Source organism: Neomonachus schauinslandi, chromosome 4 (assembly GCF_002201575.2).
Source record: "Neomonachus schauinslandi chromosome 4, ASM220157v2, whole genome shotgun sequence".
Taxonomy (NCBI): domain Eukaryota; kingdom Metazoa; phylum Chordata; class Mammalia; order Carnivora; family Phocidae; genus Neomonachus; species Neomonachus schauinslandi.
In genome coordinates, this window is record NC_058406.1 from 20,489,939 (window position 1) to 20,507,581 (window position 17,643).

The 17,643-nt window shown below is 49.8% G+C and overlaps 2 protein-coding genes across 2 annotated transcripts in view; one reads left to right on the forward strand and one right to left on the reverse strand.

Annotated features, from left to right (window-relative positions):
* The first annotated feature begins 497 nt into the window (after positions 1 to 497).
* On the forward strand, positions 498 to 6,156 carry XKR8 (XK related 8). The gene is made up of 3 exons (XM_021683612.1): positions 498 to 829; positions 2,859 to 3,055; positions 4,564 to 6,156. The coding sequence occupies exons 1-3, from the start codon at positions 537 to 539 to the stop codon at positions 5,271 to 5,273; spliced, it is 1,200 nt and encodes a 399-aa protein (XP_021539287.1). The 5' UTR covers positions 498 to 536; the 3' UTR covers positions 5,274 to 6,156.
* Positions 6,157 to 9,039: 2,883 nt separating this feature from the next.
* EYA3 (EYA transcriptional coactivator and phosphatase 3) overlaps positions 9,040 to 17,643 on the reverse strand; it is a 107,934-nt gene continuing 99,330 nt past the window's right edge. Inside the window, exons 17-18 of the mRNA XM_021684157.1 lie at positions 14,827 to 14,927; positions 9,040 to 12,778 (exon numbers count right to left, since the gene is read on the reverse strand). Of these exons, the coding sequence (XP_021539832.1) occupies positions 12,698 to 12,778; positions 14,827 to 14,927 (182 nt within the window). The 3' untranslated portion in view covers positions 9,040 to 12,697. The remainder of the gene's footprint in view (positions 12,779 to 14,826; positions 14,928 to 17,643) is intronic.

Below are 17,643 nucleotides of genomic sequence, written 5' to 3' on the forward strand. Positions count from 1 at the left end.
CTCGAACTCGAAGCACACTCTGCGAAGTCCCGCAATCGGGGATCAGAACGGGCCTTTTTGTTTTGCCACAACGCGGACGTGAAGGGTCGCGGTCTAACCCCGGGCGCTACTCCCCGGGCCATTTCCGTCGTCTGCGGCCTTCTTTTGCCTCAATTGCAACGCGAGGCAATTAGAAGTCGGCCGAGCTAAGGAAGGGCGGTGTGGCCGGGCCGGGCCGGGCCGTCTTCGGGCCTGGCGGTCCTCGGGGCTCAGCGGGGCTGCGTGCGGGTAAGGGCCACGGCCGGGGGCGGCCTTCTGGGGCGCAGACGGCCAGGGGTGGGGAGCACCGACGCCCCCAGCCGCGGGGGCCGCGGGGGCCGCGGGGGCCGCGGGGCCTTGCTCCGCCCCGGACAGGGCGGGACGGGGAAGTCCCGCCCAGGAGGCCCGGGCCCTGGGCGGCCCCTAGGGCTGCGCCTGCCTCTTTCCTGCCGCGGCGACCCCGGGCGGAGAGGGCGGGTCGGAGCCTAGAGGAGAGGCGGGGGCGAGGCGGGCGGGTCATGCCTTGGTTGCCCCGCGCTGCGCTCCTTTGGGACGTGGTCCTGGGCTTTTTGGGCACCGCCGCCTTCCTGATCGACCTGGGCGCCGACCTGTGGGCCGCGGGCCAGTATGTGCTCAGCGGCCGCTACCTGTGGGCCGCGCTGGTGCTGGCGCTGCTGGGCCTCGCCTCGGTGGCGCTGCAGCTCTTCAGCTGGGTCTGGTTGCGCGCCGACCCCGCCGGCTTGCACGCGCCGCAGCCCCCCGGCCGCTGCCTGGCGCTGCTGCATCTCTTGCAGCTGGGCTACCTGTACAGGTGAGCACCACGCCCTCGGGAAGAGGGAAGCGGAACGGAGCCCGGCGGCACCTGCGGTCGGGCTGCTAGCGCCGGGGAGAGCCCTGACACCGGGAAGGGGGTGGGAAGGAGAGGATCGGGGGCCAAGGAGAGCAAGCTAAGCCCTTGTGGGCACTTATGCTGACAGGTGAGCTCCCCGCCCGCCCCGCCCCGAAGAAAGAGAGGCCGGCTGAGAGCCCTCAGAGCCCATCTAGCCCTACTCTCCCTGGCACTGGGGAAGAAACTGAAGCCCAGAGAAGAAAAGGAGGCACAGGATTTGGAGTCAGACCTGTCTGGGCTCCCGTGCTAGCTAATTTACCATCTGTGGCCTCATTCCTGCGTTCTCTAAGCCTCAGTTTCCTCCTCTGTGAAAAGGCGGCAGGAACGTAGAGACAGGTGTGGCAGGCGGGCCTGTTGTGGGGAGTGAAGGCAAGAGCCGAGTGTGCCTAGCTTGGTGCTTGGCTGTTGGTGGACTCTCGTGTAATGGCAGACCGGTGATGTGTTTCATACAAAAAATGTTCCTTTTTGCTGTGGGTGGAGCCTTGGGCAAGTCACTTGAGCCCTCTGGGTCTCAGTTTACTCATTGTTCTGGTGGGGATGGTTGTTGCGCCTGCCTCTGTTTGGTAGGGATTAAACGAAATTAAACGAAATAAGACCAGTAAGTTGCTTTGGCTCAGAGTAAGCCTTCAACAAATTACCGGGGTCACCCAGGAGCTTCAGCAGCCCTGACCCCCAGAGCAGAGCTTGTTCCCTCAACCCCTCCTCCCCTCCCCACCCTCTCGTCCCCAGAGCAAGCAAGAGCACAGCGATGAGGTCTGACTCATCCGTGTCCCCTGAGCCAGCCAGGGCTGGGCACAGGCTGGGTTCCAGAAAATCTGTGTGGGCTGTACTCCTTCTCAGAACTGGCAGGGCCCTCTAGAGATGCAGAAGCTGAAACCAAGGGATCAGAGTCAAGCGATGGAGTCAGGACACCATGTGGTCTGGGTTGGGATGGGGTGGCTGGAGCCAGGATCTGCTCTTGAATCCATTTTGCGGATTCTCTCCAGATCTTGCTTTGACAAAGCTGCGTTGAGCCTCTAGGAGTGGACAAGAGGAGCTTTGAATGTTGCAGTTTTCCGTGAGGGACTGCACGGGCCTCGATAAAATGCCGAATGGGCAGGAAGGAGGGCAGAGGCTCCTGCTGAGGGAGAACCCCAACCTGGGCCTGCCCCCCTGCTCCTTTAGTGTGTTGTCAAGTCCATCCAGGGGAAGTGACAGTAAATTTCTGATGAATGAATTGGCACTGAGTGAATGGGCTCACCTCCCAATAGCCAACTAAGAACAGTTCCGGGTGGGGGAGATCAGGGTGCATCTTCCACTGCCCCCTCTCATGCCAATGGGTCACCCGGGCCTGTCTGTCCAACCTCTGGGCTCCCTTAACTCTGTGTCTGCCTCCATGCCCACCACTCTGGACAGTCCTCTTAAGTGGATCTTCCTTCCGGTCTTACCCCTTTTCCCCTTCCACTTCTCCACGGCCAGAGAGATCTTTCTACGGCACAATCTGACCTATCCTGCCTGTGCACAGAAGCTTTCAATGGCCCCCCCTCCCCCACAGGGTCCTAAGAAAATCTTAGGCTTGCTAAAATTTGAGAACTACCACCTGGGGCAGTTTCATAGTATGCCTTTGAAATTCACACAGCTTTGGGTCCGAATCCCGTTTCTACCATTTATTAGCTCTCTGGTCTTGTCTCCCCATGTGTCAAATGGGGGTGTTGTAAGGAGTAAATGGAACAGGGTTTGTGATGACCCCGGGACATCCTGGCCAGCCCGGGCGGTGGTAGTTGGTACCCATCCCCATTTTACGATAAAGAATGAGTTCGGCGAGGTTAAGTCGCTCGTGCCCAGGGCCCCACAGCATGTCAGTGACGAGCTCGGACTGGAGCCCGCCCGCACCCAGGCCCGGGGCGAGGGGAGGTGGAGCGCAGCGGACACTAACCCGGCCCCTCGGGGCATCCATACCCCGCCTGCCTAGGTGTGTGCAGGGGCTGCGGCAGGGGCTCCTCGTGTGGCAGCAGGAGGCGCCCTCCGAGTTTGACCTGGCTTATGCCGACTTCCTAACCCTGGACATCAGCATGCTGCGGCTCTTCGAGACCTTCTTGGAGACGACACCACAGCTCACGCTGGTGCTGGCCATCGTGTTGCAGAGCGGCTGGGCCGAGCCCTACCAGTGTGAGTGATGGGCCGGTGGCCAGGCCCCCTTTATGGCGTTGGGGGGCTTCCGACGAAGGGCAGGAGTGTTTTCACTCTTCGATCAAGGCTGCTTAGAAAACAGGAGGATGTCCCTTAGGCAGCTCTGCGTTCAATTCGGAAGTTGCTCCTTGGCCTTCCGAGTGAGGACGGGTGGTAGCGCGGGCGGCCGTGGTGGCTGGTGCTCCTTCTTCTCTCCACCTGACACGAGAGGCAAGAGGTGCAGGGAGGGGAAGTGATCTGCACCGGGGCACACAGCACTCACTGGGCACATACTTCTGTTTGTCTGTTTGCAGCCGCCGGTGTCTAGGGTCAGGGCTACCTGGGGACGGTCTCCACTGTGTGTGTAGGAGAGGCAGGGAGCGAGGGAAGAGACAGATTTCCCTAACTTTTTATTTCGCGAACATTTAGTTAGCTGCTGTTATGTGCCAGGTACTGGGCTGCTGGGGACCCCAAGGGAGCAGAATGTTTCGTACCCTGGAGGAGCTCAGAGACAAGGCAATAGACAATGACTGTGTGCTAAGACCCCAGACAGAAGGGGGTGAGGTGTTACAGGTCCTCTGGCGGGGGGGTGACTCTAGGGGAAATTCTGGCTGGAGCTCGCAGGGCACGTGTTCCTGGCCTACCCGATATCGTGGGCTAAGCTTGTCCAGGTCAGCGAATGCCGCACGCTAGGCAAACGGCAAGGATATCAGCCCCGCTGAGACCTAGTGTGGGCTAGTTAGAAAGGACGTTGCCCCAGATCTGCTTCCAGGGTGGGGGTGGCTTCCTGGTCCACAGCAGGCTCCCAGTAAACATCTGTTGACGGACCGCAGTGGGAAAGGGCCGGGGAGTGAGCATTCTAGAGACATTCCAGTGCTGCCTTCACCCTGCCCTGGAGATCCTGGTGCTTCTAGTCCAGGAGGTGGGAGAGGATCTCCACTGTAAACTTCGAGTGTTGAAAAATCAAGACGAAGGCCCAGTCCCAGCCGGGACGTTCTATCTGTGTGGCAGGGCCCGGCCCTCCTGGCCTGGAGGGTAGCTTCCGCCACAGGCCGGTTGCCACCCCTGGGATTTCCTGCTTCCATTTCTGAGACTACAAACAGGGAGCCAGGATTACTGATTTTCAGTGCCAAGAAAGGTTCTTCTGGGAAAGGACGGGTTACAGGGCCCTGAACGGTGCTCAGGGTGTGGCCAGGGGCCCGGGGCGCCAGATGCTGGGTGACAAGGGTGCAGATGAGGGTATGTAAGTCGCACAGCCCAAGCCCCCCCCCAATCCTGGAAGAATCTCATCGTGGGAGCACCTGAAAAGTTACACCTTGTGGCGAAGGGCAGACTCCCTATCTGAAGCCTGGCTCTATTTTCGATTGTGTGAACAGATGTTCTCCAGCTGCAGTTCCCCTTCAGCCATCGGGGGCTCTGACACCCGCCTCGGGGTGGTACCCGTGCCTTCTAGGGAGGGCCAGGCAGGCTGCCCGCAGGGCTCACCTGTGCCCGCTTCCTCTCCACAGGGGTCGGCATCTGCACGTCTTTCGTGGGCATCTCGTGGGCGCTGCTTGACTACCACCGGGCCTTGCGCACCTGCCTGCCCGCCAGGTCGCGCCTGGGGCTGGGCTCCTCTGTGTTCTACTTCCTGTGGAACCTGCTGCTGCTGTGGCCCCGAGTGCTGGCCGTGGCCCTCTTCTCTGCTCTCTTCCCCCACTACGTGGCCCTGCACTTCCTGGGCCTGTGGCTGGTGCTGCTGTCGTGGGTCTGGCTGCAGGGCACAGACTTCATGCCAGACTCCTGCTCAGAGTGGCTGTACCGGGCCACCGTGGCCACCATTCTGTACTTCTCCTGGTTCAACGTGGCCGAGGGCCGCACCCGAGGCCGCGCCACCATCCACCTGCTGTTCCTCCTGAGTGACAGCGTCCTCATGGTGGTCACCTGGTTGACCCACGTCACCTGGCTGCCCAGTGGGATCCCACTGCAGGTGTTGCTGCTGGCGAGCGGCATCTGCTTCCTCTTGGGCCTGGCTCTGCGGCTCGTGTACTACCGCTGGCTGCACCCGAGCTGCCGCTGGGAGCCTGACCGGGTGGATGGGGCCCAGGGCGTCCGCTCCCTCGAGGGGCGTCTGCTGCCTCACAACAGGCGCTTGACCCACTTGGCTCAGAACTTTTTCCCCAGGGTTAGGGATGAGGCTGCTTTGCCACAGAAGGGAGAGGTAAATGGGGTCCTTTGAGGTGAGGCCCGAGCCGGCAGGCACAGAACAGATGGAATCAACTGGTAGAATGCAGAAGATAAGCTAATGATGCTGCTACGGGCCTGGATTCCCTCAGGAAGCGCTTGGTGACTGATGTGCCAGGCGCTGGAGACCAGAGTTGAGTAAAGACACAGGCCTGCCTTCGAGGATGAGAACGAGATGAGAACAGCAGGGCCCTGGAGAGTCAAGGGCTCCAGTTACATACAAGACACTTTGGGAGGAAAGAAGAGACCCCCTTCCCCACCCGACCCCACCCCCACCAACCAGTAGAGCTGGTACCCCAAAGCTCCTAGAGATGGTATTTTCACCTCCCTGGCCACCTCTAAAATAATAGGTGGAGGTGCTGTCCCACGGCTTGGCTCCCCAATCCTGGGCTAGAAGGCCCCGGATCCCCAGGATGTGTTCAGAATTCTTCCTCTCTGCCTCGCCTGTCATTGTGTTCATCCAACAAATGTTTACTGAGAGCATTCTCTGTGGCAGGAATATTCTATCCTTGGAGGCTGGAACAGGATCAGCTGCCACCTGAGCTTTATCCCTTACCCTCTCCAGCTACCCCTGAGCGGGCTGTCATGCTGGAAGCCAGGGATGTCCAGCTAGTGGCCCCCGTCAGCCTCCCCAAGGCCTCAGTGCAGCCGGCCCAGCCTCTGGCCCTGCTCTCAAGCGGCCACCTTTCAACCAAGTGCTTGTGAGCCTGTGGTCTGGGCCATGGCTCAGCCCGTTGAGTATTTTTCTACTTTAGGCAGTACACTTTCTACCTCAGAGTCTATGTGAGAGGAAGAGAAGGTGTGTGCATATGTGTCTTTGCAAGTGAAGGACACGTATGTGTTGTTTTTGTTTAACAGTATTATTAGATTATTATTAAAACCTCATGAAACCCTCCAACCTAGTTGTGTCATTAATCTGCAGAGTTCAAAGACACCTGGAAAGAAGGGTCAGGGACATGAAGTCCACCCTTAAAATTGGTAAGGGCCCTGGGACCAGAGAAGAGGGCTGGTTCTCAACCTTGTTTTCCAAGTTTCGGGAGCTGGTAAGCCATTGAGGGGTTGGTCGTCACCCGGTGGGCATCAGAACCCAGATCTGGGCCCACTCTCATGTGTGCTGCTAAGCAGCTTTGCTGCTAGGCCTGGCAGGAGCCACAGATGCCTCTGGTACCAGGAAGTGAATCCCAGAGCCCGGGTGAAGAAAGGTACGTGTGCTGGGAGCTCAGGGAGGGTGTAAGCGAAGAGGCGACTTAGGGGATGTGGATGTGGGCCACGATGCCAGGGGGGTGGAACTTTCGTTGTTCTGGAAGGTCTGTGGTATGCGGAAACCAGGGAACAGGAAAAGGGCCCTGGAGACAGAAGGAAAAGGTGCAATCCTCCCTGTGAGGAGGCCAGGATCGTCTCCGTTCTATTACTCATTTTAGTGGAGACACAATAAACAGGATAAGCAGAACTGTTTGAGATAGTGTAAAAGATAAAGTAGGGAAGGGCCCAGGGAGAGGGTGAATGCGTGTTGTGGGTGGGAGTTCCAGTTCTGTATGGCATGGCTCAGGAAGGCCTCCCTAGAAACCGATTCAGCCCTCGAGGGAGGGCGAGAACCATGCAGATGCACTCTACCCCCGGAACCAAATCAGCAGGGCTTGGCGGGGCTTGCGGGAGGGCTTGCACAGCTATGCTGGCCTGGAGCCAAGGATGACCGGTGGGGGAGGGGGGTGGAGGGAGCCCTGGGGAGATGATGCTGGTGCTTTTTGACATACAGAGAAAGGTAAGGCTGGAAGGATCTCCAGGATCATCCTGTCCAGTGATTTCCAGACTTGAATTTCACGGACTAGTAAAATGGCCAACGTGGCTGCTGACTTAATTTTAACAAAAAAAAGGCAGTAAAGCTGGAGTGTGGGGGGGGCAGGTGGGAGGGATGGGTGGCTGGGTGATGGACACTGGGGAGGGTATGTGCTATGGTGAGCCCTGTGAATTGTATTAAGATTGATGAATCACAGACCTGTACCCCTGAAACAAATAATACATTAAAAAAAAAGGAAGTAAAAACTACCAACTATTATCATCATCATCTCCTACTAGGATATAATGGCCTTAGAGAAAGGATCATTCCTTTTTCTTTTTTTTTTTTTTTGATTGAGGTATAATATACAGTATTATAAAAGGACCATTCTTTTTTTTTTTTTTTTTAAGATTTTATTTATTTATTCATGAGAGAGAGAGAGAGGCAGAGGGAGAAGCAGGCTCCCAAGGAGCAGGGAGCCCGATGCGGGACTCGACAGGACCCTGGGATCATGACCTGAGCCGAAGGCAGACGCTTAACCATTTGAGCCACCCAGGCGCCCAAAAGGACCATTCTCTTAACTGAATACATTTAAACACACATAAACACACCCATAGGTGAAATCATTATAGTTTCTCCCAAGTCACTGAGGATATCAATATCAAGGGTTGAGACCCCAGAGGGTGGGCTTAGTGCCCAACCCAGCCTCGGACATAGGTCCTAAGGGTTTCACTAAAACAAATATTGGTGCTGTTGACTTTAACAAGCTTCCTGTCATACGTAGAGATTAGGTTCAGGGGAGATGGCATATATGCTCAAACAGAAGACACAGTGTTTTAGGCAATTCCCTACTTTCCCGGAGAAAAATCCCAAAGATGTGTGCTTTAAATGTTTTGGACAAACGCTCATCTGTAATCGCTAAATGAAATTGTCAAATGATGATGATATGTAATTAAATTGAAACAACATACAAGGTATACCACCTAAAATCTGTGGAATGAAGCAGTCGCTTCTTCATTTGTATATAAAGTTTATAGAATTAAGAGTTTTTAAAAGATGGCAGTGACATTATTTGCAATTAGAAATTTCAAGATTCCCATCAAGAATTTCTTTTAAAGGTCAAGAAACTTGTTTTTGAAGAATAAAACCATCCTGGATTACTAATTTTTACCTGCCAGCAAAAGGTTTTTGAGAAATGCGCAGATGTTATACTTACTATAGGGGAGACGGAGATGTTTACTCATAGGGCTCGAAAAGCAAATACTCCAGTATTTGTACTCATGACCAAGTTAAAGATGTAACAACTAACAAGTTTGCTTCAGCTATGATGTGGTTCGAAATATGTACCTTCCAACGAAAAAACTTAATGCCTAGAATACAAGGCAACCCCCTTTTCTAAGGAGGAATTAATTTGGAGAAAAATACATCTTAGAGTACTTGGAAGCTAGACCCGAATTCTGTCCTCCTTCATTGGAATAAAAGGCAAAGGGATTCTCGACTGTTTTCCAGACCAGTGAGGGACAGTCAGACCCAATCTGAAGAAACGAAATGAGCAGAAGTAGTTGACGTGACAGGAAATCAGGCCAAATCAAGTGAGGTTTGATATCAGTTTGTCAGTTTTATTGCTTTTGCATTTTAAGCTCATCACAGCAAGGTAGTGATTTCTCTTTAATAATTAAATTTCAGCACACTTGACAGCAAATGAGACCTCTTATCATTCCAGTCCTAAACTTTAAAAGGCAATAGATTTTAGAAACAATTAAGAAATAAACTTTACCTTGCAAATTATTTTAAAATATTTTTTTTATTTCCCCATGTACATTTGTTTATACCAAATGGTTAGTCTTAATTTTTGATGAAATTAATGACCGGGTTATTGAAGAGTGCCATCTTTCTAATGAGCTCTAAAGATTTTTTTACGAAGCCCTACTTAGCTGGGCAACTGGGCTGATGCTACTCAGAAAAGACACAGGAGCAAACTGTATAGAAAATAAAAACTTTATTTTTTCAAGTTTATAAGATAGTTCCCATTACATATAACATTATGGTCAAGGACTCTACACAGCCACGAATGCCCGCAGTCACATAAATATATCCGATCCACTCAATGCCTTTTCCTGCTAAATGAGGCATCTGAAGTCCAGAGGGTCATGTTTTGAGTAGAAGTTGTCCTTAATGAGATGGCTCCCGTCAGTGCATTAGGGACTAGCCATGGAGCCTTGCTTGCTGGAGCTGTCTAAGTCAGAGGAGAGGAAGGAACAGAGGGCCTGCAAATTGGGGATGGGACAGAACTACATTTTCTCTCATAGTTAAAGATATTTTAGAATCCCAGAATTCAGATTTGGCTTCTTTGTAAGTGTGAACATCTGGAGACTTCCAAGTTTTGGATGAAAAAGGAAGCCAATTTAGTGGTAAGAAGTAGAAACCTGCTTAAAGAAGGGCCCTAACTGTCCCTCTTGTACCGGAGTGAGGAGAGGAAGGCCCCAGCTCACCACCCTTGGCTTAGACCACCGTCCTCCCAGGAAGAGGAAGAATGTGGCCCTGCCCCTCTCCCCATCCCCCTCGGTTCAGTGGCACTGACACCCATTCAAGGTAGTGAACATCTAGATGCTCCATATGCTGCCGCTAGAGTTTGCCAATCAGTAATTCTACTTGGAGCTTGAAAAGTGAGTTTGTATAAACTGCGAACAAGCTGTGGCACAAGTCTCCTGGGACACTGGCTTTGCCCCTCAACTTGCAGAGCAGAAGACAGGAACATCCCAAACCAAATAAAAGCCCAAACAGGCATCGAAGTCTGGAACAGGCATCTATTCTCCCGGACACCACCAGCTGCCCGAGGGGCACCGGAAAGGGTGATGCTAAGGCACAGTCAGTTTTACATTCGGAAGTCAAGCCACCTCTTAAACCCAGGACACATGTGACAACTCCAGATCCCACACTAGAGACAGTCCTCACCATGAAACGTGCAGACCCATCTTACAGAACCCACAGTGCCCGGCTGGGGGAAAGACTCATCATGTGGCTAATTTCATGGGGACACTTTCTAGTAAAGAGGGCTTCCCCTTGAAGAAATGACCCACGGTATCCTTTTGTCCTCAGCTTCCAAGAGCTCTTGGTGCTACCCACTTATTTTCCTTTCCAGATCTTTGTGCTGGAACACAGGGTAAAAGAACGCTGTGTTCCCTGGATAACTCATTTTGGCAGAGAGGAATCGAGAAGCTCTCATTTTCTGTCTGTCCTATAATGAGGGCAGCAACAACCAGAAGAAAGCAGAAGTGCTCTGCTGGGTAGAGTTTCCTCACCTCTCTTCACCAATTTCAAGTTCCTTTTGCCAAGACCCAAGCTGGGGAGTCAGGGCCGGGTTGGGGGAGTGAGGGAAATGCCGTTGAAAGAGGAGTCCAACTCATAGGGATAAAGAGCTTCTCCCAAAGGGCAGGGAGAGGGAAGTGTTTGTGTGTGGCCCTGTGTGCGTGACGGGTTACCACTCCACAGCCTCACAAGCCTGAAGTACAGCACCAACCAGGTGGCCTATGTCCAGTGCAGGGAACCAACAGTTATACTGCCAGTATGGGGAGACCTTAGGGCCTCCAAGAAAGGCCCATCATAGAGCTTTCTAAGATCAATTATCAAGCAAGGCAAAGCAGCATGTGGACAACTATGCCGAACACAGACCATGGAAGGCTGGCCTCCAACTGCACGCCCCATCTCTTTCCCACCTGCCAGAGGCGGCAAGGTCAGAGAGGCAGCTAAGTAATGAGCACTGACTTCAGCTCCTTCCCAAAAACTGCTTCCCTAAAATTGTGAGTAATGGAGCACTTTCTCAATCAGTTCGGGAGGAATGTGTGTATCAGTTTTTCTCTGCTGCCATTTGGGTGGTCTGGCGTCGGAAGGAGCCTGGCCCCTTTGTGCCGCAACATTTCTGGAAATGGATACCCAGAATCTCTGGGGGCGAGCAATTACAGCTGGGGTTGGTCAAGGGATGCCTCCTACTGAGGACCCAGACTGCACACCTGAGGTGCTTATATGATCACCTCTCCAGGCAGCCGGGGAGAGGCTCAACTTCCTCAGCTCTAGGAAGTTAATCCTGCCTGAGCAGACGCCCACGTTTGTCTTGGAGGGATGGAGCATCCACAACACAGCTGGGCTGTAAGGCTGGGGTTAGTTGCCTGGCACCCACCAATCTTCCTAGAGGTCAGGGTGAGAGACGTTCCTGCATTTAGCCCAGGATTCAATTTTCAGGCATGGAGTGGGGTCCCAGCACCCTCATTTAAATCAGGAAAGTCTTTCTGGCCTTCTGGGTTTCCATTTTAGAATGGGATTTGAGAAGCAGGAAGGGTGTTCCATGGGAAAAGTAGGTTTTGATCATAGCAATCTGTTCTTCAGTTTCAGGAAGAGATTTGGGTAAATATATGCCCAAAATACCTTTCTTGGCTTAAGGGCTTCAAAGGAAGTCAAATGTAGTTACGAGTCTGTTCTCAGATTTGATTTAACTTCTTGGGTCCAAACCCGAGGGACTGGCCAGAGAGCTACATGGAGGCGGATGTGAGGTACAGAGGGCAGGAAAGGGGCAAGAGTTTAGTACTGATGACTAAGAAGGAGGAGAAGGCTGTAGGGGTGAGCATCTGCTGGGGAAGGGTGCTTCTCTGCAGGAGGAAAAGGTGGAATCTTCTTGTTTCAAGAGCCAAAGAAGCAGAAATTCCTAAGAAGCCTTAGTCCTTTCCCTCCAGTTGGGAGGTAAGCCCTCTGGGACACAGTCTTTGAATAAAAGTCTAGCTGAAGGCTTAGAATTTACGTCTTAAGAGAGGGAGTTTCTAGGGCTGTGCCATTTGGTTGAAGGGGGACAGGGATTGGAAAGGGGACTAAGGCTTCTAGGATGGGAAATACCAAAGTCTAAAGTTAATCAGTGTCCAGTGCCCCACAGTTCAGCAAACTAGGAGATGGAAGCACGGGAAGGAACCCACCCTAGAGAGCAGACCGCTGGGGCAGCTAGAGGTGCTACTGTCACAGAGAGGTATTTTAGATATTTCAACTGCTATTTTCCAAGGAAACTTTACACACCCCTTTCTTGCTAGAAAAAGAAAGGAGGGAAAACCTGCTTCAGAGACCAGACCCTTAACTATAAAAATAACATATACATTCCCTGGGAATATGTTCTAGAGCTAAGGAGATTACAAAGACTGCAAGAGATGGTATCACAAAAGTCTGCCACATCTATCCTGTTCCCTCAAGTTCAGAGCAGTTCTCAAACTGGGCACAAACTAAGAGTGCAACTCTGCTCCAAGAACTTCCTTTTCTTTTCTTCATTTTTTGAAACAAAATAAAACGAAACAAAAACCAGAAGAATTAAAAGCACTGTAGCTGCGGTGAGTCTATTGTTCTCTCAATCCAACTGTCTCCTGCCTCTGTATGAGGATGAACACAGGGCTGCAGCTCACTCTTAGCAAAAATAAGCTTCGTCCCTTGCAGCTGTTGGTTCTGATTGTGTTCTCGCCAGCATTCCATGGAGAAAGAGAGAGACACACACACAGAGACAGAGACAGAAACGGAGACAGAGACAGAGAGAGAGTTCCCAGATGGTTCCGGTCTCTAGCTCCCTTTAGGAGTGAAAAGGAGCTCACGGGGAAGGGTCTTCATTCCAGTTCTCAGAGAAAATCAAGCTCCAAAGCCTGGTGGAGGGACACCAGGTCTCCATGGTTGGTGATTCTCCAGAAAGGCATGTTGTGCTGGAAGAGAGGGGGATAGTTGATAGCTGTTTAACCCAACCTCTTTTGGGTTAAGCTCCTCTTTTGGGAGCTGACACTTACCTATATACCTCTTCCTCTCCCCGAGATACTTGGTAACACACTCTACTCCTGCCCACCTTATAGGGCTGTTATTAAGGATCGAGTAAGTCATAGGTATAAAGACTTTGTACCCTATAGGACACTTTACAAATGTGAGAGATTTTTATCAGGTCTTTTGTGGTAACTGTGCTTTTATGACATATACTTGTTCTAGCCATTATACAGGGTCTTCAGGATCAAATAAAATGACCCACATAAGAAATTACTATTAATATATTACATTTTCTTACAGATGGTCAGTTTTCTATACGTTTCAGACAAAGTTTCTGTAAGTTTCTACAAAGCCTAAATCTTGTTCACCACTAAGATGCAGAATACACAGATCTAAGAAATAATAATCCCATTTACCATGTTGTCAAAATCATGTCCAGAATACTGTGTGCTGTTGTAGAAGCCACATTTTAAAGAAGGGATTTGAAAAATCCAAGTGTTGGAAACCGTGTTCTATGAAGCCGAAGGGGATTAGCTTTACTGATCGTTTTGTTCACACTCCTTGCAAGTTACCCGAAATACTGAAGTCTTACAACAGTTCTTTTGGCAATAAGCTCAGTGTTTCTCAAGCATGCTGCTCACCCATAATATTTAAAAGGCTTTTAATATACAGAACAGGAAACAGACTTGTTATATCATACTCAGGACTCGGACCAGGATATGAAAGTTAGAGATACAAGTTTGAGTTCAGTGGAAGGAGGACCATCCTAACAGCTTGGATGACGCCACAGTAGAACACGACACACAGGAAGCAGTCTCCCCATCCTTGGGTTTATTCAGGCAAGGACTAGGAAGTCTTCTGGGAAAGGGGCTGCAGAAAAGGTCCCTCACAGGGTAGAGGCTGAACTGGATAGAGCTCTAAGGCATCTTCCAATGGGTATATTCTGTGGTAGATGATTACAGGCATCAGTTTAGTGGCCCCAACTCCTCTAATGACTTAATTGTTCTCTATCTCCCCGACTCCCTTCTTCAAACCAAGCAGCACTGTTGCCTCCATCCACTAGTGTCTTCTTCCCCCCCACCCCCATCCAGAGGGCAACAAGCACTTCAGAATCAAAGCCTCAAAGATAACACATGAAAAAAAATAAAGGTCCTTGAATTGCTACATAAAATAGTACATGAAAACATAATGAGGTCATAATGCCACCCGATTACCAATCTTACAGTTTATTAGTAGTTGAATATTTACATTAACTGAAGAAATCAGGACAGCTGGTCCTAGCTGGCAACCCTCCATCTCCAAACGTAAGAAACAGAGTTGCTGGAAGGAAACTAGGGCAGAGGAGAAGAACTTCTGTAGATCCATTTAATAAACGCAGATGAGGAAACTCAAAGAGGAGAAGTAAACGGTCCAAAGTCACACAGCTAATCAATGGAGGAGAACTGACCCAATTTAATTTTAGATTCCACAGTCAAGACTCTTTCATCTATTGTTTCCTGTAGTGAGATGAGGTGGCCTGGAGTTGGGACCTGCACAGTGAGGAGGTTAACAGCAGAACAATCTTTTCTGGGCTTGAAAGCAGGAAGGACTTCATCTAAACAACTTTCACTTGATTGTACTGGCTTTTTCAGAATTTAAAGCCTGGAAAAATCAGACTGATTTGCCTTTTTGTAGTGAAGTCTCATGCTCTTGGGAAGGCACTGCCCTCTAAGATGAAGATGGCAGGTGGGGCCTGTATCAGGTTTAATGATGGGGGTCCCTACAGCAGGGCTCAAAGATTTTAAGATTTCTGAGTGGCAGGGAGGAGGGGGAAAGGAAGGATCTAACAACTTATAGGGAAAACTCTATTTGGGGGAAAAATGAACATCTTTCTTTAAAGAAAAACAGGACAGAGAAAACACTATAAATGCACAAGATTGCTAAGATTTCTGACTTTTACCATTTTTCTAATTGTCTGCTGCATTCCCACATGGACTATTCTCTTTACCATGGTTACCTGTTTGGCTGCAATTTCTTCATCTCGTCCATCTCCAATCACTACATATGTGACTTTCTTTCCAAACCTAGACACAATTCTCTCAAAGCAGCTCTCCTTACCTGATGAGAAAAAGAAATTTCCCATTAGGACATTCTCCCCACCTTTTTTCAACACCAAAGAAAAGGGCTGCTGCTGGTTCACCTGCCTAGGCTTAGAAAAAACAAGTGACAGCCCATGTAGTTTGGTGGGGAGTGGGGGTGGCAGCTAGAGATCCAGCAGGTCCGCTGCCCAAAAAATGTGAGTGCTCTTTAGGTTCTTATTTTAATAAGTGTGGGGAATTTTTTGTTTTGTTTTGTTTTGTTTTTTAAGTAGGCTCCACACCCAGGGAGGGCTTGAACTCACAACCCTGAGATCAAGACCTGAGCTGAGATCAAGACCTGAGCTGAGATCAAGAGTTGGACACTTATGGGGCGCCTGGGTGGCTCAGTTGGTTAAGCGGCTGCCTTCAGTTCAGGTCATGATCCCAGGGTCCTGGGATCGAGCCCTGCATTGGGCTCCTTGTTCTACAAGAGGCCTGCTTCTCCCTCTCCCACTCCCCCTGCTTGTGTTCTGTCTCTTGCTGTGTCTCTGTCAAATAAATAAATAAAATCTTAAAAAAAAAAAAAAGAGTTGGACGCTTAACTGATGGAGTCACCCAGGCGCCCCTTAGTGTGGGGAATTTTTATAAATAGGAAGCAAAGGGGCCTAGGCAGTGTGAGAACTGGGATACCACCTCCCTCTTCCATATCTCCTGTACTTTATAGCTTACAGAGATATTCCTTTAATGAACTCTCAGAATAATCCAGTGAGATGGGTACCATTCCCTATTGTAAAGATGAAAATGGGATTGAAAGAATTAGTTACTTGTCCCAGATCAAAAACAAGCTAGTAGCTACACTCTGGGCTCCAGGCTCCAATCTAATCACTTCTCAGCCTTTGGCTAAGATCAAGTGCAGGCTCCAATCTAGGGTCAGGCTATCTTGCCATGATGAAAGGATGATTTCAGAGGGTAACTGTTTTAGTGTAGGAAAAAAAAGTGGAAGCATAAGGTCCTGATTTCGTGTTAGTAACAAGAAACAGGCAAACAGCCATTTTCCTCCAATTCTTCATTTTCCAGAAACAGTCCTAGCCTTGGGTCTTAGGTCTTTCAGTGGGGGGAACAGCCCCAGAGTACCAATGACTATGGCAGTAAACCTGTCACATCCAGAATGTCTATTATACGCTGTAACTGCAACTGAGATAGTGTATCTCTGAAGTTGACCTTGGGAAAGGGTGATTTCAATCCACTGCAGGCAGTTGAGAAACACGGCAGTGTATCAAAATTCAAATCGCATCTGGAACACACCAGAAACATGCACAAATGGTAACTGCTGTGGGAAAGACATTTTATTTGCATAAATAAAAGGGAAATTATTTCCCTTGCTCTTTCTTCACCATCTTATACTTTATTTCCCTGTTTCTACCACCTTCCTCAGTTAAACAAGGTCCTAACTCTGCTTCCTTCTTCATCCTGCTCCATTAACCTTCTCATCCTTTCTTCTTGCCAGATCCAGTGACTTAGCACCAGGGTTCCTGTGTGAATAAGAAAAACGTGCCTCTTCCTCAAGGCACTTGACTGCCATCTGCTGGAAAATTATTGTATCAATATATAAATACATGAATGAGACAACTACACCATAATTGACAAGAACCTATCTACCCATACTCAGAAGTCCCACTTGACACGACTGAGCAACTGCAAGTCTCTGAAATCCATAGCCCAACTGGCACCTCAGCCCAGATGAGCTAGTCACCTGGACCAAACACCTAGTTCACTTTGGGCTTCAGTCTCCTGCTTGTAATAAAAAGCTTGGCTCAGGTGCACTTAGCACAGATCCCTTTCAGTGCTAACATTTTACAGTAGCATCATCATGCCCAACATTCAAATCAGGCAATGCAGTCAATGTTTGCAGAATAAATGCATATTAATCTCATAAATGATTCAGTAGATGACTGTAGTCCATGTCTTGAGCCCAAATTCATATATTAAATAGTTCAACTAATAAATTCTTACTATTTTCAAAGTGTTGAAGAGTTGTTTGTCTAATTCCATGGCAAATATTACATCCTTATAACCTAAGCCAAACCTCTGCCAGGCCCAATCTACTTTATGATCTGTCTATAGAAAAGAACCTTAAGTCAGTCAGGTTTTAGACCTTTTTCCTCAGACTTCATAAAGGGAATGCCTCATATTTATTTATTTTTAAAAAATATTTTATTCATTCATTTGACAGAGAGAGAGAGTGAGAGAGCACAAGCAAGGGGAGCGGCAGAGGGAGAGGGAGATGAGCAGGGAGCCTGATGCAGGGCATGATCCTAGGACCCCGAGATTATGACCCGAGCTGAAGGCAGACACCTAACTGACTGAGCCACCCAGGTGTCCCAGGAATGTCTCATATTTAGAGGACAAGGACATAAAAAGCTTTTCATTGTCATGGCACGTAATGATCAATGATGAAATACATTTAGGAATGTCTCCTCTAAGAGGATTAAGAGACAGGGAGAATTATTAACAGCCCACAGTGAAGAAGTAGCTACATAAAAAAATGACTCCCATATTGTTGGTAAATATATTTCCTCCATTTTACACTCTCAAAACAATCCTGAAGATAGCTTTCCATTCAGGAGGATATGGCCAATGATCACTCAGCTTACCAAACGTCAAACAACTGAATCTGTAACTGCAAGACCAACTAATAAAAGTGTTTGGAGAATATTCGGTTTCTGGGCTTCCCCTATCAAAAACACTTCTGACAT

Bases quoted from the DNA above. Each gene is read 5' to 3' on its own strand.
- XKR8 (XM_021683612.1), top strand. From the start codon at position 537: ATGCCTTGGTTGCCCCGCGCTGCGCTCCTTTGGGACGTGGTCCTGGGC. The intron at 830-2,858 runs GTGAGCACCACG...CCGCCTGCCTAG, and splicing joins CAGCTGGGCTACCTGTACAG to GTGTGTGCAGGGGCTGCGGC. The intron at 3,056-4,563 runs GTGAGTGATGGG...TCCTCTCCACAG, and splicing joins CTGGGCCGAGCCCTACCAGT to GGGTCGGCATCTGCACGTCT.